A 26,761-nucleotide genomic window follows, 5' to 3' on the forward strand; every position below is an offset into this window, starting at 1 on the left:
AGTTTTAGAGTCTAAGTTGCTCAAAGCTCATAAAAAACTCACAATCTATCTGTAAAAGCTTAATTAATCTTGATGAAGTTAGATTTGGTTTATTTATTATATTAAATCAAGTATTAAATACTAACTTAATTTGTTGCTTCTCAGTTCCTCTGAGACTTCAAATAAGTAATTATTCTGTCCACTTTGAGCGATCTAACTTTAGCGATAAAGCTGCTTAAAGCTCGCTCAAAGCTCACATTTGTTAGTAAAAGCTACATTAATCTTGAAAGAAATGAAATTTGGTTTATTTTTTAATTATACCCGCTACCCATAGGGTAGAAGGGTATTATAACTTTGTGCCGGCAGGAAATGTATGTAACAGGTAGAAGGAGGCATCTCCGACCCTATAAAGTATATATATTCTTGATCAGCGTCAACAGCCGAGACGATCTAGCCATGTCCGTCTGTCCGTCTGTGTGTCTGTGTGTCTGTGTGTCTGTCCGTCCGTCCGTCCGTATGAACACCTAGATCTCAGAGGCTATAAGAGATAGAGCTATAATTTTTTTTCGACAACATTTGTTATGTTTGCACGCAGATCAAGTTTGTTTCAAATTTTTGCCACGCCCCCTTCCGCCCCCGCAAATCAAAAAAATCGAATAACAAGCGTAATTTTAAAGCTAGAGTTCCGAATTTTGGTATATACAATAATAACTATAGTAGTTATGATTCCTGAAAATTTGGTTGCAATCAGATAAAAATTGTCGAAGTTATTAAAGAAATACTTTTGTATGGGCAAAAGCGCCTACTTACTAGGGGTCTGAGTTGCTTTGGCTGACAATCTGGTATATTGTGCCGTCTATGGTATATTTTGAATGCGGTACTATGTCGATATACAAAATATACCATTCGGTATATTTTTAGTATTTTTGCAGTATTTTCGGTATATTTTGAGAAAATACCGCAAAATATATTTCTTTTATTCCAAATGGGTAGCGGGTATCTCACAGTCGAGTACACTCGACTGTAGCTTTCTTACTTGTTTTTTATTATATTAAATACTAAATTTTATTAACCGTTAAAAGAATGCTGGGTGTTTTCGCCTCGAAATTTCATTTATTTAGTCTGTCAACTTTGAGATCTAGTTTTAGAGTCTAAGTTGCTTAAAGCTCACAAAAAACTCACAATCTATCTGTAAAAGCTTAATTCATCTTGATGAAGTTAGATTTGGTTTATTTATTATATTAAATCAAGTATTAAATACTAACTTAATTTGTTGCTTCAAATTAGTAATTATTCTGTCCACTTTGAGCGATCTAGCTTTAGCGATAAAGCTGTTTAAAGCTCGCTCAAAGCTCACACTTGTTAGCAGAAGCTACATTAATCTTGAGAGTATGGAAATTTGATTTATAATCAAGTACATTGCAAGCAAAAGTTGAATTACTTAAGCTAACATTCGTATACGATCTAGTTGCTTCCAGTTATATCCTCTGAGAGTTCAAATAAGCATTTGTTCTGTCAACTTTGAGCGATCTAGCTTTAGCGAGTCCCAAGTTCAGATAGGCAGGAAGATAGTCGGACAGCCTCCGTGACTCGTTAAGCGTTTCAACGATAAGTGACTGCAGTGGGATCTCACTCACGGAGATAATAAACAATATGTTTTTGCTGTTCTTCTTGTTGTTGTTGTTGTTTGTGATAAGAGCGCAAACACAAATGAATTCTTTGGGAAAAACGTAGCTCCCACACACTTATATATATGTATAGCTTAATTTAATGTCTTTTAAGTGTGAACCGGTTCGTTATAAATGTATATACTACTATAGTATATAGTAGGGGAAGGAGAAAAACAACTAAATTATCGTCAAGTGACAAACAAATAAACAAACAGACATCCGGACGAACGGACATTGAAACTTGGTAAATTGTCGTAATTATATCATCACAATTATAAAAGAACGTAACACACACACACACACACATTATATTGTCATAAAGCGTTTCGAACTTTGCGCTTAACTATTCAGATACGTTCCGTATAGTATAGATATAGCAGTCCGAATGGGAACTGAATGGGAATGAAAATCATGTTCACGGTTCTATTGGCTGCTGACTCATTAGCAAAACCGTGTCTAATGCGGCGTTCTTAGCCGAGTTGTTCCTCCATCATCAGAGCCATGGCAAATCAATGGAACCACGTAATTGGAATTTAATATAATGAAATCGACATGAAAACATTGCGAAAATTGAAGAAAGAGTGAGAGAGAAGGGAGTAGGACGTAGAGAGAGGGAAGTCAGCGGAAAACAATCATTAACTAACTGTTTATATCGTGTGTGGAAGAATAATTGCTTACGATACATTATAAAACACTTTTTGTATTTTTGGCCAGCAGCTAGAAGAAGCGTGGAACAATAGAACAGTCAAATAACACAGTGACGAAGGGAAATACTGTTAGAATTTTGGAAGAAGGGAAGAGAATTTTAACCATATTAATATACCCTGTAATTAGTAGAAGTTTGTTCAGATGTGTAAAGGCATTTGATACTACTGCGGTATATTAATTTGGTATATTTTTGTAGACAACGAGAAAGATAGAGTGTAGCGTGGAGATTTTTGACCATACTAATATACCCTGTAATTAGTAAATGTTTTTTTTAGCTGTAATTAATGTTCTTTGGCACTGCTCTTTATACTTTTCCATAGTATTTTTGCGGTATATTATTATTGGTACATTTTTGGAGAGAGAAAATGTGAAGAGGGGAGATTTTTAACCTTATCAATATACCCTGTAGTTATTAAAACTTTTTTAGATGTGTAAAGGCATTTGGTAAACAGTAAGCTTAGGCAAATAAATGTTCTTTTCTACTCTGGTATATTAATTTGGTATATTTTTATAGACAAAGAGAAAGATAGAGAGTAGAGGGGAGATTTTTAACCATATTAATATACCCTGTAATTATTAAAACTTAAGATGTGCAAAGCCATTTGGTAAGCAGCAAGCATAAGCAACTAAATGTTCATTGGTAGTGCTCTTTATACTTTTTTCAGTATTTTTTTCAGTATAATAATTTGGTATATTTTTAGAATATGGTTTAATTGACAATTGATAGCGAGTATCTCACAATCGAGTACACTTAACTCTTGTTTTGCTACTTGTTTTTAGTATATTTGCGGTATATTAATTTGGTATATTTTTAGAATATAGTTTTATTGACTATTGGTAGCGGGTATCTGCTTTCTTACAAATAACAAATATTAAACATTATTTATAGTAGTAAAAAAAATAATATAAAAACAGAAAATTCAAATACTAAAGAAGATAAACGCTTTCAATGTCACTTTATTTAATTTCTCAGTTAAATTTACACATAGTTTGCACTTTAAAGCATAACTGATAGTCGATCATCTCTTGTTGTTGCCCTGTTGTTGTAGCTGTGTGGGCAAATAAAACAACGGCAATAAATCGACAAGCATGCCAATAATATATACAGTTCAGAGGCCCAAACAATTATTTATGATATCGCAATGAACTTCAAAGCTGACGCAAGCGAAAATTGCCAATTATTTGCCTAAACCCGCCCCCTTTATATTTCTCTCTCTCTATCTATATACATATATATCTCTCGATCGTTCCACCTTCTCGATTTGTTTGGAAAAATAGCACATATTTCATAGAACAAATACAATTTTGCATCTCTACGCGCCCAAAAGATATTTTTGGTTAGCCGGTAATGCAAATCGCATGTAGTTTCTAGATTTTTGTGATGGGAATGGGATGAGATATAATAATAAATCATAAACCATTGGAATATCACATAGTATCTCTAATCATTTGGGTAACTAAGAGCTTTGATTACATTTGCTGCTGCCACCAAGTGTAAATTTGCAATGGAATGGCAACTGGATAATTTGTGGAGTCATGATACGATAAGTCTTTATTAGTGATTGCTTTATAGTCCGGCATTTGAAATGCCCTCGAAATCATTTTTAAATGTGTGAAAGCGCAATACAAAACGTATTTCTATTTTAAGTTTATACCCGCTACTCATAGATTTGAAGGGTATTATATTGGGTTGCCCAAAAAGTAATTGCGGATTTTTTAAAAGAAAGTAAATGAATTTTTAATCAAACTTAGAATGAACTTTAATCAAATATATAATTTCCATTTTGTTCGATAACCTTTTGCCATCTTCCCGGCAAATTTTGTATTCCACGCTCATAGAACTTCTGGCCTTTATATGCAAAAAACTGAACCAAGTGCGATTTTATAGCCTCATCATTGCCGAGAGTTTTACCATTTAAGGAGTTCTGCAAAGATCGAAATAAATGGTAGTCTGATGGTGCAAGGTCAGCGCTATATGGTGGATGCATCAAAACTTCCCAGCCAAGCTGTCCCAGTTTTTGCCGGGTCATCAAAGATGTGTGTGGTCTGGCGTTGTCATGATGGAAAATGAAACCTTTACGATTGATCAATTCTGGCCGCTTCTCGTTGATGGCTGCATTCAATTTGTCCAGTTGTTGACAGTAAACATCCGAATTAATCGTTTGGTTCCTTGGAAGCAGCTCAAAATATACCACACCCTTCCAATCCCATGGCTCATCCTTAAGTGAAAAATCTCCAGAACGGAATTTGCGAAACCAATTTTGACACTGTCTTTCTTTTAAGGGTTTATCACCATAAACATCACGTAACTTTTTAGCAACTGGCTCTGCGCTTTTTCCTTTACGGAAATAATAAAGTAAAATATGACGAAAATGCTCTTTTGTGGACTCCATATTAAAAAGGGCGCCAATCAAACAAATGTAAACAAAATTACGCAAACTTTTTTTCTAAAGCAAGCTAATAGTGACAGCTGATAACGGGCAAAAGAAATAATGCAATTACAGAGTCACAAGCAGTTAAAAAAATTATAAACGCCGACTATATGCAAAATCCGCAATTACTTTTTGGGCAACCCAATAATTGATGGAGTCATATCCGACCACGTAAAGGGTATATATTCTTGATCAGCAGTTGTCCGTCTGTCTGTCTGTCTGACTATAATAGGTGAGCCATAATGTTTTCGAAAGTTGTAAAAGCTATGTAAGAAATACTTTTATATATAATACCAAAAATTCCTACTGCAATCGGATCTTAGTTTGCTTTGCCTGACAATCTCGTATATTTTATATTCTATGGTATATTTTGAGTGTTATAAAATATCGATATACCAAATATAGCCTTTAGCATATTTTAGTATTTTTGACATAACTGTCGGACAATCTGGTATATTTTATACTCAATAGTATATTTTCAATGTAGTACAATATTGATACACCGAATATAGCCTATGACATATTTTTAGTATTTGTGTGGTATATTTGTAGATTTGCCTTGTAATCCGGTATATTTTATAAAATATTGATATACCAAATATAGTTTTTGGTATACTTTAGCATTTTTTGCGGTATATTTTTGGTATGGGGTAGCGTAATTTTGGAAAATGTGTAGCGGGTATCTCAAAGTCGAGCACACTCGACTGTAGTATTCTTACTTGTTTTCTTACAACTATACAATTTGCATGTGAACTTAAAATATGTGCATATTCTCTAAGAATCTTGCCGATTTGAATGAGACATAGTTTAGTATTTAATTGACAAGTTCTACAATTTGCATAGCCATTAATGAACATCAAAGAATAGTAATTAGAAACGACAAGTTCTCATGGAAATTATTGACTTCCAGGGTATTTGACAGTCACGCGCTTTCATTCACACTTAATTGAAACACACACACACAACGAAAAAGTCGCTGAACTGATAAGCAGTATTGATATTCTGTATAAACATTTAACTGTACATATACATAAGAAATATATATCGAGACTAGGTATACATATACGTATTGGATGACTCATTGTGCTATTTGTTAATGGGTCAGAGAAAAACCCTGAGATATATATTATTATTCATTCTATATGTAACTATGTGATTTTGTTTTTCACTCTTTTGCTTTCTTGGCATCCATAAAAACAGCTTGTAGTTGGATTCTTCCTGGATTCTGTTGTTGTTGTTGTTGTTGCTCAACTGATTTCCAAGATATTTACGAGCGACGTCAAAGCAAATATTTGTTCAATTTGGCACCGCGCAACGCACACAGACACATTTTCTCGTTTTACGTTTTTGGCACAAAATGAAAATTCATTTTCATTACTAAATTTGTTTTGATTTCAACGTAAATTCCATAATTATCAAACTTACAGAGCTGAGGAAGTTGGTTTATACACAATTTTTACTACAATTTAATGCTACAATTTCCGCTAACACAAGAACAGAAAAAAACCGCAAGAAAACAGAAATCAAATGTCTTATTTCCGTTGGTTAAAGGTTTTGTTGAACCTGTTTAAGGTCAATATTTTGATTAGCTTTAAGCTCTAGGTTCTAAAAATGGTTCACCTGATTTACCTTTAAATTATGCAGTTTAGTAATTAATATAGTAATAATTGTGTATGCCAAAAGCATAAACAGTATTTAAACTCCTTCCTAAACCGGTTCACAAAGCGGTTCAGTGCGTTATCTCTGCTCATAGTCAAACAGCATAATTATTAAACTTACAGCAGGAAAAACAAAAAACAAACATCTTTCCCGACCTGTATTTTAATAATTTGGTATGCCAAAAGAAGAGTCGTTGGTTGAATGTCTTGTTGAACCGGTTTAAAGCAAATACTACTAAGCTTTTGAACCGATTCTCAAAAAGGTTTACCTGATTTACCTTTAAATTATACATTTTAGTAAACAATACATTAATAATTGGGTATGCCAAAAGCATAAACAGTATTTAAACTCCTTCCTGAACCGGTTCACAAAGCGGTTCAGTGCGTTATCTCTGCTCATAGTCAAATGGCATAATTATCGAACTTACAGCAGAGCAAAAACAGTGCGGAGGAAGTTAGTTTATACACAATTTTTACTACAATTTAGTGCTACAATTTCCGCCAACAGTAGACAGAAAAAAATCCACAACAAAGCAGAAAGAAATAAATAAAAAATCGCGCGTTTTTCTCACTTTGTTGCAACGTGGAAGGCAAGGGGAAAGGAGGAGGAGGAGGCAACTCTGGTGTGGAGACAACGTCGTCGACATTTAATTAGTTGCGTGTCTGACTTTCTGTCTGCCGCCTATGCCACAGTTGCTGCTGCCTCACCGTTGCCACTTGCTCCGCTGGTAAAAATCTCTTTTATGGCCGCCAAGCATGAAAGTTTAATGCTGACCTGTCGCCACATTGCCCAGTCACTAAGAGAGGGAAGCGGAGGTGGCGGCGGGGACGGGTGCGGGGGCATCTCTGTCTCTGTCTCTTGGTGCCTGCTTAATGCAATTTGCGTTGCATTTCTTCCATATGATATGGTCCTCTCATTCTCCAACTCATGGACTCACGCGGTGGTTGCACATGCCACACAATGGGTTAATAAACTTTGCCCTTGCTCGGCTCGCAAACTATGCAATTGAATGCTGTCAAAAGGGTTGCGAGGGTGCTTCGAAGAGTTGCGCGATTTAGCGAAACACAAATTTTAGGTTGAATGCGAAATAAAATATTGTCAAACTGATTTGCAACGAATATCTTTATACTATAGATAATACTATAAACTGAATTCGATTTTATTAGATCCTCTATTTTTTCATTCTATAAGATTTTTATAAAAAAAATATAATGAAGCAATTAGTTTGAAAACATATTTATTTCTAAGAGACTTTTTTGAATTGATTGGAAGTAGACTAGATTAGATCCTTACACGGTTCATTCTACAAGATTTTATATAGAAAATTAATGAAGCCATAATTTTTGAAGCATATTTATTTCAAATACTTTGTTTAAAAATGATTTCAGTTTTACTATAAACTGAATTTGTTTTCTACAAGATTTTATACACAAAATATAATGAAGTAATTATTTCTAAACTATATTTATACCTATTACTTTTGTTGATTGGGATTATACTATTGCATTCAATTTTATTAAATCCTGAATTTGAACATTCTACAAGATTTTATAAACAAACTATAATGAAGCAATTATTTCTAAATCAACTTATAAATTTTGGAATTTATTTATATAACTCACATTTCATTTGCGCTGTTGCCAAACAAAAAAGTTTAAAAAATAGCCATTCATTGTTAATTTCTATTTGTTTCAGAAATTTACAAACATTTTTCGTAATTAAAATACTGCACATATAATTAATTATTCAATATTATGCTAATACAATTTTTTGAGTCATATTTAAATTTCGCATTATTTTTCAACATTCTTCCATTTCAGTCTCTTTTGTATTACGCAAATTCAATAGATTTTTTAAACTGCCCTCGCAACTGCTCGTTTCGTACATGCTTGTGAAACTTGGCAACTATGTTGCATAAGTTCTTCAGACCCATAAGCCACACTTTGGCAATCGATATTGAAATGCAGAACTTGCTGCTGTTGTTTGGCTCACTCGTCTTTCTTCTCTCGTTGCTCGTTTCTTGTTTCTCGCATTCTCTTCTTACATTTCTTGAGCATTTCGCTTTGCCATTTTCAATTACGAAAATCGAGAATGCAATTCACAAAAAAAAAAAATTTTCAGGGACAGGGCCATGGGAACTTAGACAGCTGTCAATTGTGCATTCAGCTCGTTGGGGTGGACGAGAAGGAGGAGAAAGGGGAGGCGTTGCTTTTATTGGGTTGGGTTTCTCCCGACCCTGAAAATGCAAATTAAGTGTTGCAAAACGTTCTATATTTAACTCATTGCTGGCTTCGCGTAATTTCCTGGTTCACACAAACTTTGTGTGTTACTTGTATAGCAATATTTATCATTTAAATTAAACGTGTCTTCCAAATTCAATGCTTTAACTTGCTGAACCGGTTCACTCTATGTTGATTTATTATCAATTTATCTATAATTTAATTTACCATAAGAACAGTTGGTGTCTATTCTTATTTTTGGAGCGCTTCAAACTCAATGATATGTTTAACTTTTATTTGCTGAACCGGTTCACGCAATGTTTTGTCTCGTTGAGATTTTTACCTTCAAAATATGTTCTTTTCTTATCGATATTTCTATAATTTGGTATGTGAAAGGAAGATTTGTTGGTTTAATGTCTTGTCGAACCGGTTTAAAGTTTTTGAACCGGTTCTCAAAATGGTTCACTTGATTCACCCTTCAATTATGTTGTTTAATAATCAATACAGTAATAATTTGGTATGCCAAAGTCATAATCAATGTTTAAACGTCTTGCTGAACCGGTTCACAAAGTGGTTCAGTGCGTTATCTCTGCTCATAGTCAAGCTACCTTGTTGAAATTGGGCATGCACGAAGCTCAGGTGCTCGTCCTTTTTTTTACTTTTTGCGCATTCCGGTTGCGGTTGAGTGTGTGGCGAAGCAGCCCTGGTTTTTGGCCCTAAGGCGGTATAAAATTGATGTGTAGGCTCATTTGGGCCAACAGTCAGTGTCGTGTTCTTGTGCCGTGCTAAGCAAAAATGCTAATTACACTTCAGAGTATGCGAATAATCGTGAATGCACTCGAATTTGTATTCGTTGCCGTTTTGGTATTTGCATTTGCATGCACATAAAATGCAAGTGGCTATCACAATTTACTTATTTCTTTGTTTGTTGTTTTTTTTCGTGGAATATAAAACCTGAAGCATGCTAAATTCAGAGACTCTTCGTGTGTTAGTGTATCTGTGTGTCTATTTTAATGCTTATCGCAGCGTTTAATGCTCACACACCCACGCGACCATCAAACTTAATTTAATTAAGTTATCACAAGCTGCAAAATTGGACGCGCTCGCGTATCTTACGGATACTTTCGTAAAATCCAAAAAGAAAAACGAAAAAAATGTATCGCACGGGCAGCGGCAGCGCTTTGCTGTGTCTCGCTCAGAGTTTAACTGCTAGCCACGCCTCCAACTGGAATCGACTTGGCCACAACACAGCCAACGACCAGGATATTATACAAGAGCAACAAGAGCAGCGACACAAAAATGGCAACAAGCGCATTCTACTCAAGGCCAGGTACGCAGAATGATTAAAGTCAGAGAGTTGGGAGAAGGTTTTGTTCCGCCTCCAAATAGAGATGCTCCAACTGAGGTCATCACTGAAAATGAGTCAGTCAGAATGTTTTGTTTGGTCAAGGAACGTTTGGGAGTTGAAACATTGGGAGATTGCAGGCTTTGAAATGGAATATTTTGAAAGTGGAATACATTAAAAGTGCATACTACTAATACGAAACGAATTTAGTAATAGGAAGATTTTACAGTTTGTTTATGCGAAACATATTGGAATGAAACAGTTCACTTTAGTTCGGTAGCTTCTAATGAAATGAAATTATGGGTCAGGCAACGTTTTGTTTGGTCAAGGAACGTTTGGGAGTTGAAACATTGGGAGATTGCTTATCTTCAAATTAAATATTTTGGAAGTGAAATATATACATTAAAAGTTCATACTTACAATATACGTTGTATTTGTTGGATACGAATTTGATTTGAAGGGAAGATTATACAGTTTATGTATGTGAAACAAGTTGGAATGAAACAGTTCACTTTATTCTGCTTGCTTCTAATGAAGTGAAATTGTGCTAAACAATTTGATTTTGAAGCATGACAGAAAGTTTTTCATATTTTAGTTAAATAAATAGCAGTAGAACCTGTTTTAGTTGTTTGTAATGAAATTAAATTATTCTGAAACGGTTTGGAATTGAAACTTAACAGAAAACTCTCCAGATTTTATTTATTTAACTTATTAAACAAATTTATTAAAATATAGTAGAATATTTTACAGTGGAATAAAACAATAGTTTGGTTGCTTCCAATAAAATGAAATGATTCTGAAACGGTGAAAGTCTTGCAAATTTTATTTCAATTAAATTTTAATGTTTCCAATGATATTAAATTATTCCGAAACGGTTTGGTATTGAAACATGAGTATTCGTAGTAAAACCGTTTGCATTTGTGAATGAATTTGATAACCAAATTAATTAAAATGGAAGATTACAGTCCACTTTAGCAATGAATAAAATGAAATGATTTTAAAACGTTATTGAATTGAAACAGTTTGAAGTTTTTAAAATTTGATTGAAATATAGTATTGTAATACTTTCAAATTTGACGCTTGCGAAACATGTGAGAAAAGAAACACTTTACTCTAGTTTACTCTGAAATACTTTCGATGAATTTATGCCCAGCTGTAAGATTGTAGAATTAAAACACTTTTTCCAGCATTTTGTTGTCAGTTTACTTTTGTTTTGCTCACCTAGAATTTGGGAGTTCTTGTTCGAGATGTTTCTGATTTCTCCTCTTGAGAGACACAAATAGTTGCATCATAGGTAACTGAACTGAAAAATACACAAAATGGATGCAGAACAGAAAAGAGAAGAAGAAAGTCTTTCGATATAGCTGATGATGATTTTACTCAAATACACAATTTACACTTGTGCAAAAAAGGGAATGTGGCTGGGATTATTTGGAATGTGGAACATATGAAGTGGATTGCGAGTTTTTCTCTCTCTCTTTTCTAAAGGAAACAATGTAATAAAAATATATTGAATATGGAATGCAAGTGTTAATGCTTTCTTTCATAATGTGTTCTGCAACTGTGGCATTTGTGGCATCATCAATCAGATGACGCTGGTGTATTCGTATGCCGTTTGCGTAGACAAGTGCCAAGAGCCTCGTAGCTGAGCATCGAGGTGGATGCCAAATGTTGTGAACTGCTGCAGAGCTTCACCGGTGATTTACCCATTTGCATAAGCAACTCTTCGATGCGTTCCGTCTTCACCTTGATGATGTTCTCCATGTGGGCCAAACGCTTTTGGTTCGCCTCAATGATCGCCTCTTTGGCTAAATTATCACGTGCCATCTTCTCGTACAGCGAATAGAGAATCATTTTTTGTGGCACCTGAACGATGCCATCGCCCACCTGTTTATTGACCACCACCGTTTTCACCTCATCGTTCTCCTCCCAGATCTGCTCTTGGGCCAAGATCGCATTCCGTGTCTCCACCACACGTTGGCGTTTCTTCAATCGCATTATCTCATGCAACATTACTTCGGCGGCTCCGTGTGCTCCGGTTGATAATTGTTCCATGAACTCACGACTCAAATTCAGATTGAATTTGGCCAACACCTTGTAGTTGAACGTCTCCCAATTGGCGATCTTCAATTGAACGCTGCTTCGCTTCGGGAAATTGTTGAGATCGATCAGTCGCGGGTGATCGCGTTTCATCATCTCGGCGAGGGGCAAAACATCGGAAAAATCGCGACGCAATCGTGATGTATTGATGTCGTTCTGTTGCAGCCATTTGTGCACATCGACAATCTCCTCGTTGCTCAGCGTCTTGTTGCTTATGGTGTGCATTGTATTCTCTTTTTCCTGTTCTGTTGATTTGTATATACGTGGTTGGTATCCACACTCATACACTCCCCCACACTCACACACACACACACACTGGATAGGTAGATCGCACGTGTATCGAGCTGTGTGAGAGCTGTTCGTTTTTTTTTTTCGAGCTAAGCTCTCTCTCAATTTCTGTTGCACTGTTTGCTATGATTTCGAGTTTTTTTTTCTTTTCTTTTTTGTGTCACAAACTTGCTGCTCAATATAGTATGAATATACCAAACAAAATACTTAAATATACCAAATGTTATATTTGGTATCGAGCTCACATTCAATAAAAGTAAATTCACATTCAATATTATCGTTAAAATGAACCAGCAAAAAATTTAAATATATTCGAAATGTTGTATTTGGAATTGAGCGTACATTCATTTAAAGCAAAACAATGCCAGGGCCATATTATCGTTAAAATATACCAAGAAAATATTTAAATATACCAAATGTCATATTAAGTATCCTGCTCACATTCATTAAAAATAAATTCACATTCCATATTTTCTTTAAAGTATAAAAACAGCAAATTTAAATATATACCAAAGGTTCTATTTGGTATCGAGGTTACATTCAATAAAAGCAAATTCACATTCAATTTCAATAAAATCAATACAATACCAGGGTCGTATTACCATTAAAATATACCAACTTGGTATATTAAGCTCACATAGATCAGACTGGCATGCAAACTCAAATGATGCGAGCTTTCGCTCAAGCTATTTATTAGAGCTTTCCATAGTGACAAAGTTCATGGACAAACGCTTGCAAAAGATAATTTAGGAGAGAGTGATTACTTGAAAACTAGTTAAGGATAAATCTCAAAAATTAAGCTTACCTACTGCGAGCTATTACGATGCAACTAGATTTTATTAGAGCTTGCCGCTGTGGCAAAGCTCATGGACAAGTGCTTTAGTTTGTAAACTAAATGCAAAATCCATAAAGATAAGGTCAATAAGTTGATAGTGATTACGTAGCAAAGCCTTCAAAGCTCAGTGATAAGCTTCGATTATGCGGCCAAATCGATTACGTATTGTAATTGTGATAAACGCGTGTGATAACGAAAAAAAGTGCAATTAACTATGACAGCAAAGCTTTGTGCTTTTTTGTTGACTAAATAAAATCCAGTTGATGGAGCTTTTTTAAGTAGCTTTGAGAGCTTTAAGCTTTGTTAAGCTTAGTCAAGTTGTTATCCATTTAAATGCAAAATGCATTAAAACTTCGACATTGATTTTATCTTTATCTTTATTAATGACAAATTCAAAATTTAGCACAAATTAGGCTTGCTTATTTTGTTATCCGCTTAAGTGTAAAGTGCATTAAAACTTTCAATAAGATTGAGCCTGGAAATCTATGCAATTGATTTGATCTTTATTAATTCAAAATTTAGCCCAATTCGCTTGCTCATGATTAAGTGTAAAGTTCATTAAAGCTTTTACTAAACTTTGGAATTGATTTGATCTTTATTAATGCTGCACAAAATGCGTTACGAATGACAAATTCAAAATGTAAATTTAAGTGTAAAGTTCATTAAAGCTTTAGGCTGAACTTTGGAATTGATTTGATCTTTATTAATGCTGTCCAAAATGCGTTACGAATGACAAATTCAAAATGTAAATTTAAGTGTAAAGTTCATTAAAGCTTTAGGCTGAACTTTGGAATTGATTTGATCTTTATTAATGCTGCCAAAAATGCGTTACGAATGACAAATTCAAAATTTAGCACAAATCTCAATAGAATATGTGTAGAGCTTTCGACAGACAGAAGAAACGAGTGCTTCAATGAATGTGGAGTGTGTGAGTGTCAAGTAAGTGTATGTGTGTTTCAAGTGTGTGTGTGTGAGTGTGTGTGTGTGTGTGTTAAGTGAGTTCATGTCTCAAGTGTTTGGTGTCAATTTGAGCGGAAACGCAGCAGCAGCAAAGCCAAAGCCCGGGATGCGAATTTTGTCCGTCAATGCTTGAATTGTGCGTCTCGTTGTGGCGCGTTTCTTGAGACGCATGCAACGCTTCTGTTGCGTGTTGTTTTTGTGCTTGTTGTTGTTGTTGCCAGAAGTTTCTGCTGTCCGCTGTGCTGAATCAGCTGGTGGATAAGGATGAGGATTGAGGCGGGCCACCTGCTGTTGCAGCTCATCGATGCGTTCGCACTTCAATTGCAGCATATTCTCCAGATGGGCGCTCAACTGATTGAATCGTTCGATTTTATCGTTTCTTTGCTGCAGCTGCTTGACGGCCTGCATGTAATGGGAATAAAGTACCGTTCGTTGTTGTTGTGGATGTGGATGTTGTTGTTGTTGTTCACCTCTTTGCTGTGCATCTGCTGCCACCAACTCCTCAGCCTGGCTTTGACTTTGACTCTGGCGTCGCATTGTCGCACTTGTGGCACTTTGAGCACGCTCCGAACGCCTCAAGACCGCCTGCGCCTGTTTTAAAGTGCGTGGACGTTGCGCATCGATGTCCCTCTGCAAGGTGAAAGCATTATTGTAGTCAACATTATATCAGGAACTATTCTGTGTGATACCTGCTACTCAATTTCAATAAGAGGGGAAAGTTCGTAACATCGTTAAAATATACCAACAACAAAAATAACTAAATATACCAAATGTCTCCCTAATTTTAATAAAAACAAAAGTGCTATTATCATTTAGACACACCGAAAATATACCAACAAAAATACTGAAATATACCAAATGTGTGAGATACAGGTTACCTTATTTCAATAAATGCGAAAGCGCTATTATCATTTAGACAGACCAAAAATATACCAACAAAAATACTGAAATATACCAAATGTGTGAGATACAGGTTACCTTATTTCAATAAATGCGAACGCGCTATTATCATTTAGCCACACCGAAAATATACCAACAAAAATACTGAAATATACCAAATGTAAGATTTGCTTTTGAGTCGACTATGAGCTACAGGCTACCTAATTTAAATAAAAGCGAATGCGGTATTACCATTTAGGCACACCAAAAATATACTGAAAAATACTGCAATATACCAAATGTTTTATTTGGTGTCCAGTCGAATGTGCATGACTATGAGATACAGGCTAACTAATTTCAATAAAGGCGAATACACCAACAAAATACTTAAATATACCAAATGCTATATTTGGTATGGAGTCGAATGTGCTCGACTTTGGGATGAAATGCACGCAACCTCATTTCAATAAAACCGAAAACGGTATTATCATTTAGGTACACCAAAAATATACCAAAGAAATACTTAATTATACCAAATGGTGACTACCTAATTTCAGTAAAAGCGCAAACGGTATAATCATTTAGATATTCGAAAAATACGATATATTATTACTTGAAAATATACAATAGAATACTAGTATATTTTGCATATACATATTTGTAAATATATCGTATTTTTGGGGTATCTAAATGATAATTTCATATGGCCAGGCAAAAGTCTCAACTGTGGCGTATGGTTTATTTTATACTACTACATTAAAAATATACTATATAGTATTAGTATATTTATATATATTACGTTTCATTACATTATACTAGTACTATATGGTATATTTTGTATTTAGTTTTATATACTATAGAGTGCTAGTATATTTGGAATATAGTGGTATAAAATAAACCAGAGCCCAAAGTTGTGACACTTGTCTGAGCATATAAAATTGCTCTTTGCATAACTTTGAAAATTTGATGGATGTGGCTAAATCGTCTCAGCTGATCAAGTATATATATAATATACCTGAAATGCTCTTCTACTCCATATGAGTAGCAGGCTCACTTACTATTATCGTTATCGTTATCATTATTATTTACCTCCAGCAATTGCTGGCTATCTGACTGCTGCTGTTGCAACTGCAACTGCTGTCGAGCGGCTGCTTCTGCCTCAGCTTCAGTCGCATTGTCCTCATCATCGGCACTGCTATCTTTGGCCTCACGCGCCTTTCGCTCCGCCGCCAGCTGCACACGCATAATGCTGTAGAGCAGCAAATCCACGGAGCCGGGAACACTGCGTGCCACACGCACCATTTGATCGCGCGACAAATGGAGACCGAGACGGGTTAAGACACGCTTGTTGAACGACTCCCAGTTGCAGAGTTTGTTGTGCACACTGTTCCGTGGCGGATAATAGTTGAGATCGATCAGATCGGGATAGTAACGCGATAGGAGACGCGCCAATGGCAGCACATCCGTGAACGAACGTCGCAAATTATTCGAATGGATCTCATTCTGTTCGAGCCATTGATTCAACTCGTATTGCTCCATCGCAGTGAGTGCGGTTTTTTTGATTGCGTTGCGCCCCCTTCGCATCTTTTCGCAGCTGAAACATTTCAAAATAACACATAAGTTGATTTTGTCGGATTTTGTTTGATTTAGTTGTGCGGCATTTCTTTCACCTCTCTTTCGATTGGCTTGAGGAAAACTATAAGAAAACTGAAAAAAGGAAACACTGAAATTCGTTTGCTACTTAAATTTTGTTTTACACTTTTATTCAAACTCTGTGAGCTATTCCCAAAAAAAAAAACTACATCTGATTTCTAACACTTTTTTGTATCTAATACATTAGCTTATTGAGCAAAAGCCAACTTTGATGAGAGTAAAATATAGTTTTTATTTTGATAGAATTTGTACACATTTTGAGTATGCCGAAAAATTCTATAATATACCATAATCTACATTTCGTATATCGATAGTAGTATATTTAAGATGTTCAATGTAGATTTGAGTCTATTAAAAAGCCAAAAAAATACTAAAATATACCATATCGATATACTACACAATAAAAATATACCATAAAGGGTACACGAAACTTAATGTCGATCGTGGATGATCAAAAAGTCTATAATCAATGAGCTACTGTCGAGTTATTGTTATACTACAGACTTAATTTCAGTGTATTCATATAAAAATGAAATAAAAAACCTACAGTTGAGTATACTGAAAAATTTTCAAATATACCGAAATCTATATTTAGTATATTGTTATACTACAAACGCATAAGAAACAGACATATTGAAATATATAATATATAATATAATTTATAATTTCTAGATTAAAAAGTTCTAGATATCATTGAAATCTCTGAAATATTTATTATTTCCGTTGATATTTAAATCGAAATTCCTTCAATATTCATTCAATTTAACGTTCTTAGCAAAACTTTTCCACACCAAATAATTTGAACGTCTTTTGCTTGAAAGTCATTTCAATAATCCAAATGAGTTTTTAATTGAATTGATTGCCACAAATACACAAGTCGAGGCGATCTCTATGTTAACGGTTTACCACATGCCACATGCCACATGCCACATACACACTTAATTGAAGTCATCATTAAATCGACAAACTCGACAATTTGCGACTAACGAAGCAAAAGTTGTATGGAAATAAGGCGATGCGCATTTTATCGTCGCATCGGTGAAAGCAAATGTCCTTTTGCATTATTAAAACGCACGTGTCGAGTGCATTGTCCAGTCCAAATAATGCAAAACTGCCACGCCCCATCCTCTACCCCATTGCTACGCCTTCATTGAGTTCGTGTGCAGCTTGTTTGCAGTTCAAGTGCAACACCTGAGACAATACAAAAATGAATAATTTAAAAGTCGAATCGAATCGAACAGAACTTAACGTTGACTTTGCGAACACAAATATTAAAGGAATTATCGAAAATTTTTGGTGTATTTCTCGATTTTATTCAATGTATTTAATTTCATTAAACTTATAGTTTCACAAATTCAAATTTGTCAAACAACAAATATAAGGTTGGCCAAAAAGTCTTGCGATATTTTTTATTGAATTTTCAATTGTTCATAAAATTGGTTATAATAATGCGATTTAAGTCAAATATGCGCCGTTTTGTTCGATGACGAGTAGTATAGTTATAGTATAAAAAAAAAAACAACTCAAAACATACCTAAGATCATATTATATTTGATATATCAGTGAACTTTCCTGCCGACGGAAAGTTATATAATACCAACACATGGCGGTATTATTCTAAAAATATACCAAAAAATATTAGACAATACCGAAGGCTATATTTGGTATATTGATGAAGTTTCCTTGTGGTACAAAGTTATAGTCACACAGTGTGGTATTATTCTAAAACTATACCGCAAAAATATTAAAATAAATTAAAGGAATTATCGAAAATTGTTGGTGGATTTTTCCATTCTATTCAATGTATTTAATTTCATTAAACTTATAGTTTCACAAATTCAAATTTGTCAAACAACAAATATAAGGTTGGCCAAAAGGTCTTGCGATATTTTTATTGAATTTTCATAAAATTGGTTATAATAATGCGATTTAAGTCAAATATGCGCCGTTTTGTTCGATGACGAGTAGTATAGTTATAGTATAAAAAAAAAAAAAAAAACTAAAAACATACCTAAGATCATATTATGTTATATTTGATATATCAGTGAACTTTCCTGCCGACGAAAAGTTATAATACCAACACATGGCGGTATTATTCTAAAACTATACCAAAAAATATTAGACAATACCGAAGGCTATATTTGGTATATTGATGAAGTTTCCTTGTGGTACAAAGTTATAGTAAAACAGTGTGGTATTATTCTAAAACTATACCGAATAATATATACCAACACATGGCGGTATTATTCTAAAACTATACCAAAAAATATTAGACAATACCGAAGGCTATATTTGGTATATTGATGAAGTTTCCTTGTGGTACAAAGTTATAGTCACACAGTGTGGTATTATTCTAAAACTATACCGCAAAAATATTAAAAAATACCAAAGGTTATATTTCATATAATATATAGTATTGATTAAGTTTCATGCTGGTATAAACTTATAATACCCTTCTACCCAATGGTTAGCGAGTATAAACAGCAGTTTTTCTCAAGGGAAATCAGTTTTATTTCCTAAAAGTTGTGCTAGTAGGAAAACTAGCAAAAAAAAAATCTATAAAACAAACTAGTCTTTAGTAATACGAATAAGCAGACAGACGAATCTTTTGGGAAATAAATGACAATATGAGTTTATTTTATGTATACTCAGAGAATTAATTAGAAAGAGATATTCTTATGAAACTTATGCCAACAATATTCATTTGATTTTCGCTTCTACTAACATATTATTGCCAACTTTCATAAATGAACATTTTGCTTACAATGCACACAAATTTCGTGCGTCACATTTTGGTTTTTTCTGTGGATTTTTTTAAGGCTTCGCCTAAAAGCATGCAGCACTTTTTTGTTCTTTGTTTTCGTTTGGCTTTGGCTTTGGCCGTTGTCTGTTATCGCCATTACTCATACGCCGCATGGGCTGTTTCGATTTGAATTGCAGATCGACGAGCAGCGTGGTTCATACAGTCGCCAATGGTGGCAACAGTGTCACCGATGAGCGTGCATCGACTTCCATGGCACCACTGCAGTTGCCCTCAAAAGGAGCAGCAGCAGCAAACGCAATCGCAACAGCCAAGAACAGCTCAGGATCAAATCCAACAACAACAACAACAACTGCAACTCGAAGCGAACTAAGTGAAGAACAGCGACTACAATTAATACAACAGCAACAACTTGAGCTGCAGCAAAGGCGTTTGCAATACATACAGCAGCTCAGTCTGCCGGAAACATTCGATCCAGACGATAGGTGAGTGAGGCCAATTACAGGGTATTCTATGTTAGTTGTGAGTGTGCAAGGATACAAATTGAAGATGTTAAATTTCTAAATAGTAGATATTAGTGTGTGATGTACAGTGGACTGAAAATTTAAATATTTAGATGTGCTAATAGATGAAGTTACAAGAACATTTTACCTAGGAATTTGCAGTTTTTATACCCGCTCCCATAGGATAGAAGGGTATTATAATCTTGTGTCTACAGGAAATGTATGTAACAGACGGAAAGAGTCATCTCCGACCCCATAAAGTATATATATTCTTGATCAATGTCAACAGCCGAGACGATATCAGTTGTAGAAGTTATTTAAGAAATACTTTTGTATTGCAAAAAACGCCTACTGCAATCGGGTCTTAGTTGCTGTGGCTGACATGTTTAGTACTCTGTAATGTTTAATACTCTATGGTATATTTTTAATGTACTATATCAATATACCAAATATAGCCTTTAGTATATTTTTGTATTAGTTGCTCTGGCTAACAATCTAGTTTATTTTAGCATTATATAGTATATTTTGAATAAAATACTATAGAAGTATACCAAATATAGTTTTTTAGTATATTTTAGTATTTTTGCAGAATATTAATTTTAAGTGTGTCACTATATAAATATAGTCAAATATAGTCTTCGGTATAATTTAGTATATTTGCAGTATATGAGTTTGGTATATTTTAAGAAAATACCACACTGTTTTGCTCTTATCTTTTCTACTCGTTTAAAATGATTTTTAGGGCACTTTTAATATAGTCAAATATAATCTTCGGTATAATTTAGTATATTTGCAGTATATGAGTTTGGTATATTTTAAGAAAATACCACACTGTTTTGCTCTTATCTTTTCTACTCGTTTAAAATGATTGTTAAGGCACTTTAAATATAGTCAAATATAATCTTCGGTATAATTTAATATATTTGCAGTATATGAGTTTGGTATATTTTAAAAAAATACCACACTGTTTTGCTCTTATCTTTTCTAGTCGTTTAAAATGATTTTTAGGGCACTTTTGTTGCCAATTAGATATGATGCAATCTGCCAAATCTTTCTCAGAACTGTATCTCAAATTTTAAGAGTCTTTTCATGAGTCTTTTCCGTCCAGAATAATCTTGTATATACTTTCTATGTATTCTTAACTTCCTTCCATAACCAAGATTGCAGCCTTCGTTTATAACCAACTTCCCAATTGACCCATTTTCCCCCAGTTGCGATGCAAGCTCTGCGGTTGCCACAATTGGCATGGCAATTGGTGACCCTCGTCGATTGGACGATAAGATAGAGCCTAGGCTAATGCGCACCCAACGACGACGACACACTGATCGCTACTTTTTTTTTTTGCCCACCTGTTGGCACATCGCTTATCGAACACTCGTCTCTATTGCTTTTTTTTTCCTTTTTTTGTTTTTTGTTTATTTTGTTTGCCAGCTGGCTGAGGGAAGTGATGAGTGTGTGAGGGGGAAGGGTGCGCGATGAAGGTGTTGGCCAAATGGCAAAGAGTAGTCATGGGGTGGTGTGTATATTATTATTGTTTTTATTGATAAAGACGAAATATTTCTGAGAATGGCAAAAAGACCGCAGCCAGACTGTTTGCCACATGTTATTGTCTGCTCATAAACTTCAAATCGAGTTCTCTTGTTTTTTTCCTTTTTGGGCATGTGCCAGGTGGTAACTTTACCTTTTTATATGTACATCATAGATTACTACTACGCGTACAGGCAGCTGTGGAGTTTCGCAGCTCACAAGCAACCAAATGGTAGGAATCGTAATCAGTTGTGCAGATAAATTGGTTGGCCCAACTGTTTTGGTCGATGCGATGAGCTTTTTACATAGTCGATTTATGCAGAAAGCTTAACTCGTTAAGGGAGAAGAGCGAGTGAATTTTCTTGGAAGTTTACCTTGTAAGCACCATCAATGATTTGGGCGATTAGATAGCACTTGTGTTGTCTTAACACATAATCTACAATCAGCTTGGAGCTTTGTATACTACATGTATTTTCCAGTGACTCGTTACATTTAAATGTTGACTCGTCAACAATTCGAGATAACAATGAATGAGTGGCTGATTGTATTTAACCAGCGAATAGCCCGTTGTTATGAAGCAGCGAGTGGATTACTTGTTGACGTTAACAAACGAGTAGCGCACCAGAAGACAAGTACGCAGCGAGAGCGAGTACTCGTTAGTTGTTCATTGACTCGTTATAGTAACAAATGAGTAGCTATTGATGTTTTTGTAACTTGCCAGAAGACTTGTATACCAAAGAAGACTTGTATACAGCGTGTGGATTACTCGTTAGTTTATCGTCGGCTCGTTATAGTATCAAACGATTAGCTGATAATGTCTACATAGTTTTTGTAACTTATCAGAAGACTCGTATGACAAAGAATCTTGTATTCGTTGGTATTGTAACGAGTAATTAGACACATTACCGATAAATCGATAATTCGTTACTCGTTACATTATTGTGACGCTTCCATTCATATTGAGTATTACATCATTGTCGTCACCGTCTACAATAATAATAATTAATAATTGGCTATCATGTTGTCAAATTTGTAGCAAAAGTAGCGAGTGGATTACTCAACTCAAGTTATTGCTTCTCATTTCGTTGTTGTTATTAGTTGGTGGATTACTCGCTGATATTACAACTAAAGAAATGCAGTGAGTTAAGACCGCACTCGCTACTTTGCTAAACAATAAACTATAGGCAGCAAATGCGTAGCTCAAGTAGCGAGTAGATTTGTCACCACTCGACAATAACATCTGCAGTAAGATAGACGCCTTCCCTCTTGACACATCATGTGCTCCCCAAAATAAAAATTGGAGAACTCGCTGTGCTTGATAAGAAGAAGGCAATGAAAGTTTTATGGATGGCACGTGTGTGCAGCTGGTCGATCGTCTGTATCGTCGATGGCTAGCTAAACATATGTAAAGAGATGTGTGTACACCATTTATGTTTGATTTCCACTCGAAAGTGAATTGCATCGATGTTCGTTCTCGCTTAACGCGAGATTGATAAGACCAACCGCTGGTTTTTGGTTCACATGATTCACGGCTCACATGCTGATGTGATAAAACCGAGACCGAAATGTAGAGAGACGTGTGCGGTGATGTCGTGCCCCCCTCTCAACGTCATGTGATGATTCACAATTGGTTTGAAGAGGTAGCCAATTGTACAAACAGTTAATGTCAATGCATACACACACACTATAATCAGTGGCTGATATTTTATGGGACCCCTCACTCGACTCTTTACGGTGCGTTGATGAATCATATTTGCCACTAGGCACACTTGACGATTTGCCCCGATGACTTATACATGCCATAGCGCCTTTAAGCCGAATCGATCAATCGCAAACAACATTCCATCGATGAGCATCGATATGTTAGATAGAAAGAAACGCGTGGCGAGAAAACGAAAACGGAATGATAATACCCGAGTATTATCTATTATCGTTTGGAACGAAATGTACTTGAAACACATTGTTTTGTTTGCATTTCGGTTTTGTTTGCTATCAGATAATTGAATAATTAATTGACACTTCGTCCATCCGTTGGACAGCATAGCAATTAACTAATTGTGTGATAGAAGTAACAACACTGCTATCTCAAGGTGTGTACAATCTCTACAATGAGAAATGGAGCAGAAAAACCTAAGGTAAAAAGCATTCGCATGTACTCGGAATACCCTGTAATGCGTGTAACAGCGAATCAGATGTCACACATTTGGTACTTTTGGAAAAAAAGTGTTTAAATTAAATAAATTGTAGCATACTATTGGGCGCGTTAGAAGAGGATCAAAAAGTAAACAAGGCGAGAATTAAGTTTTCTGAGTTAACGATGTAAATATTAACACTGTTAGTAACAGACCTGAAAGTGCTATTGGTTTACATTACTCGCTTAACATAATGTAATCCTTTGCTCTATTTAGCTGACTGTTAATGATTAAGCAACAGCAGCAGTCAAACAGCTTTTCTGTTAACAGCATTAACAGCAGAGTTAATGAGTAACATCTTTACAGAACACACTCATGCTGATTAGCAAATATCGTTTGATTAGCTGACGACGGTTTACGACGGTGTATTGAAATCCGTTAATAGATATTGATTTCATTTATTAACTACTTATTTACATTTCTTTAAATATAAATTCATTTTCCATTATATTCATAACATTCAGTCATATTCTTTCTCTTTCTTAATTACCCCCAAATGTGTGAAAAAAAGAATAGATATGTAATCATAATTCCAAAGACTCGCACTGTTAATTACATTTACATTGATAACAGACTCCGATTAAACGATCCTTCTGTCATGCTTCGCTGTTCTGCAAGCGCCATTAACAGATGTAAGCCGTTTAACATAATTAGATGCTTTCGCTGTTAATCGGGACTGCAATGCCCCGATAATAGTAGTAAACAAAGCAAGCAAACGAACCGCCGCGGCTCGGCCTCTGCTACCGTTTTGTTGCTGTTGCTGACGCTGCCAGCGTCGACGTTGACGTCAGCGCTAGAGCCCAGCTAACTGGCATTGCTGGCGCTGTCAAACGTCGTTTCAGTTAATGCGAGACGCTGGCGCAGACACGACCAGCGACCGGCAGACGGCGTCGACGAAAAAACAACAAAGTGCAAAAACGAAACGAAAAAACAATAAGAACACCAACACTAAAAGAATAGAATCGACAAAACAGAATTCAAAACAAACAAAGCGAAGGCACAACTGTTGAATGCAGAGCCAAGTGCCGTTAGTAACTGTTAGAGGCCGCTCTCTCGTTCTCTCTAACTCCGCCTCAGCCTCTCGCGCTCTCTCTCTTTAACTCCAGCAGCACTTTGGCTTTGTTTCGCTTCACTTGACTTTGAGTTTCGAGTGCGTTTTTTTTTTTTTGTCTTAGTTTGCTTTCATCGAGCTTGCAGTGCGCGCGCTTTTCACTTTGTCTAAACAGAATAACAAATATACAAACATACACTATTTTTTTTTTTGCAAGTTGGTGCTGTGCAACGATAAAGTGCTAATAACAATAGCAACTATTGAGTGAATCGATAAATCGTAAATAATGCACGTGTCCAGTGAGAATTCGAATACGCGTGGCAGTGGCCGACTTAGTGTCTTCTTTGAGCAGGATCTCTTTGACGACGCCAACGGCGACAGCAACAACAACAGCAGTAAATCAGAGCGCGTTGATATTCGCGGCGTAGCCAACGAGTCACTGGAAAGCATTGATACCAACAACAATACGCATAATGATAGCAGCATCTTGAGCAGTGAGCTTAACGATAGCAGCGAGCCTCCGCCGCCGGTAATGCGACGTCACAAGAGCGATGGTCGCCATCATTCTCGGGAACGGGGCTTTGTCAATGCTGCCGCACGCAGCGTCGCGCGTTCCATTAAACGCATGTCGCTCATTGACTCCAGCAACAACAACAACAACAACAGTAACAGTAGCGGCAGCGGCAGCTTTTGCAACCTTCGCGATAGGACTGCTCAAGAGAGCGGCTCACAAGATGGCGGCGATCACTTGAAGGCGAACACAAAGCATAAGCAACACTACAACTCCACGCCGTAAGTGTAAGAGAGACAGACAGGCAAAAAGTGCAGGCAACTTAAGTATAAGAGTGGTGTATAGGAGCTTACATTGCAGGCATAGGGCAAAGCAGAGCATAGGGATAGAGCAGCTTATACACATACGTTTTGGGTGCTTTATAAGAATTTCAATTATAAGAGATGCTAAGGCAAACTTTTATAAAGTGGGGGTGAACAAATTGCAGGCATAGGGCAAGGCAGAGCATAGGGATAGAGCAGCCTATACACATAAGTTTTGGGTGCTGTATTAGAATTTTAATTATAAGAGATGCTACGGCAAACTTTCATAAAGTGGGGGTGAACAAATTGCAGTCATAGGGCAAAGTAAAGCATAGGGATAGAGCAGCTTATACACATAAGTTTTGGTTGCTGTATGAGAATTCTGACACATAATTTATTATAAGAGATGCTAAGGCAAACTTTCATAAAGTGGGGGTGAGCATATTACGTCTAATATTCCATATTTGTGCTTTAAGTTGAGCTTAAATGAGCTCTTCTATAGTAATTCCATTCTTCACGTATTTTATGATAATTCCTAAGTAATGTCATAGTCAAAATCTTAATATTGTAAACTTTGTATAACCTCACACATTCTGTGAGCGGAAATAGAAGAATTTCTAAGCCATAAAATGAGCTTGTATAATCCTTAGAATTCTCGTTAGCAACGTATTCAAACGCTTTGCTTACTTGCTGTTTAAAATGTTGCCAATAATATTACGAGAGACGCTCGATATATTTCATAATGAGTGTAGCCTATATTTGGTAGAGATAATCAACGAATTTACACGCTGACAAGCTCTTTGACTAAAATACTTTCATTGTTGGGGAAGTGACAATACATTTTAGATGAGTCGCAAATGGATGATGCAACGTGGAGACGTGGAGAAGGTTGAAAGCCAAGCCAAGCCAGGTCATGCTCATGTTGCAAGTTTTGCTTAACCAAAACAAAAAGTGGTTCAGGCAGGTCATTCAATTAGAAATTAACTAATTACGTTAGCTCGAAATTTCGATAACTGATAACTGAGTTTAAAGTCGAAGGCATACACGAGTTTTGCTGGGATTAAGTTGAAGCTTATCTCTTTATTTATTTTATTTTTGTTGTATGTTTTTACAGTTATTTTTATTTATTTATTGTTTTTGGAAGAAGACGTTTCTTTAGAGCTCTGTCTTTTTCTCAATGGGGGGTT

General features: G+C 35.6%; 3 protein-coding genes across 11 annotated transcripts in view; 1 reads left to right on the forward strand and 2 right to left on the reverse strand.

Annotated features, from left to right (window-relative positions):
* Positions 1-26,761, forward strand: part of LOC117578303 (GRAM domain-containing protein 2B-like) — a 50,783-nt gene that overhangs the window by 17,311 nt on the left and 6,711 nt on the right. For 5 of the 9 annotated variants that reach the window (XM_034263751.2, XM_034263748.2, XM_052007473.1 and 2 more), the window contains one exon: positions 19,668-19,973. The exons of 2 other annotated variants lie outside the window; for them this stretch is intronic. In XM_034263751.2, the coding sequence (XP_034119642.1) occupies positions 19,668-19,973 (306 nt within the window). Of the gene's footprint in view, positions 1-9,806; positions 9,998-19,667; positions 19,974-24,900; positions 25,554-26,761 lie in introns of those variants that run through there. 2 more of the 9 variants (XM_034263754.2, XM_034263753.2) reach the window with 2 other exon arrangements.
* LOC117564424 (sperm flagellar protein 1) lies at positions 11,313-12,530 on the reverse strand. Its single transcript, XM_034243162.2, has one exon. The coding sequence runs from the start codon at positions 12,335-12,337 to the stop codon at positions 11,594-11,596; it is 744 nt and encodes a 247-aa protein (XP_034099053.1). The 5' UTR covers positions 12,338-12,530; the 3' UTR covers positions 11,313-11,593.
* On the reverse strand, positions 13,911-16,897 carry LOC117578309 (sperm flagellar protein 1-like). Its single transcript, XM_052007502.1, has 4 exons — positions 16,745-16,897; positions 16,164-16,668; positions 14,666-14,825; positions 13,911-14,597 (listed from the first exon to the last, which is right to left on the reverse strand). Exons 2-4 carry the CDS (start codon positions 16,656-16,658, stop codon positions 14,566-14,568), a joined length of 687 nt encoding a protein of 228 aa, XP_051863462.1. The 5' UTR covers positions 16,659-16,668; positions 16,745-16,897; the 3' UTR covers positions 13,911-14,565.

This window comes from Drosophila albomicans, chromosome X (genome assembly GCF_009650485.2).
Source record: "Drosophila albomicans strain 15112-1751.03 chromosome X, ASM965048v2, whole genome shotgun sequence".
NCBI classification, from domain to species: Eukaryota; Metazoa; Arthropoda; class Insecta; order Diptera; family Drosophilidae; genus Drosophila; species Drosophila albomicans.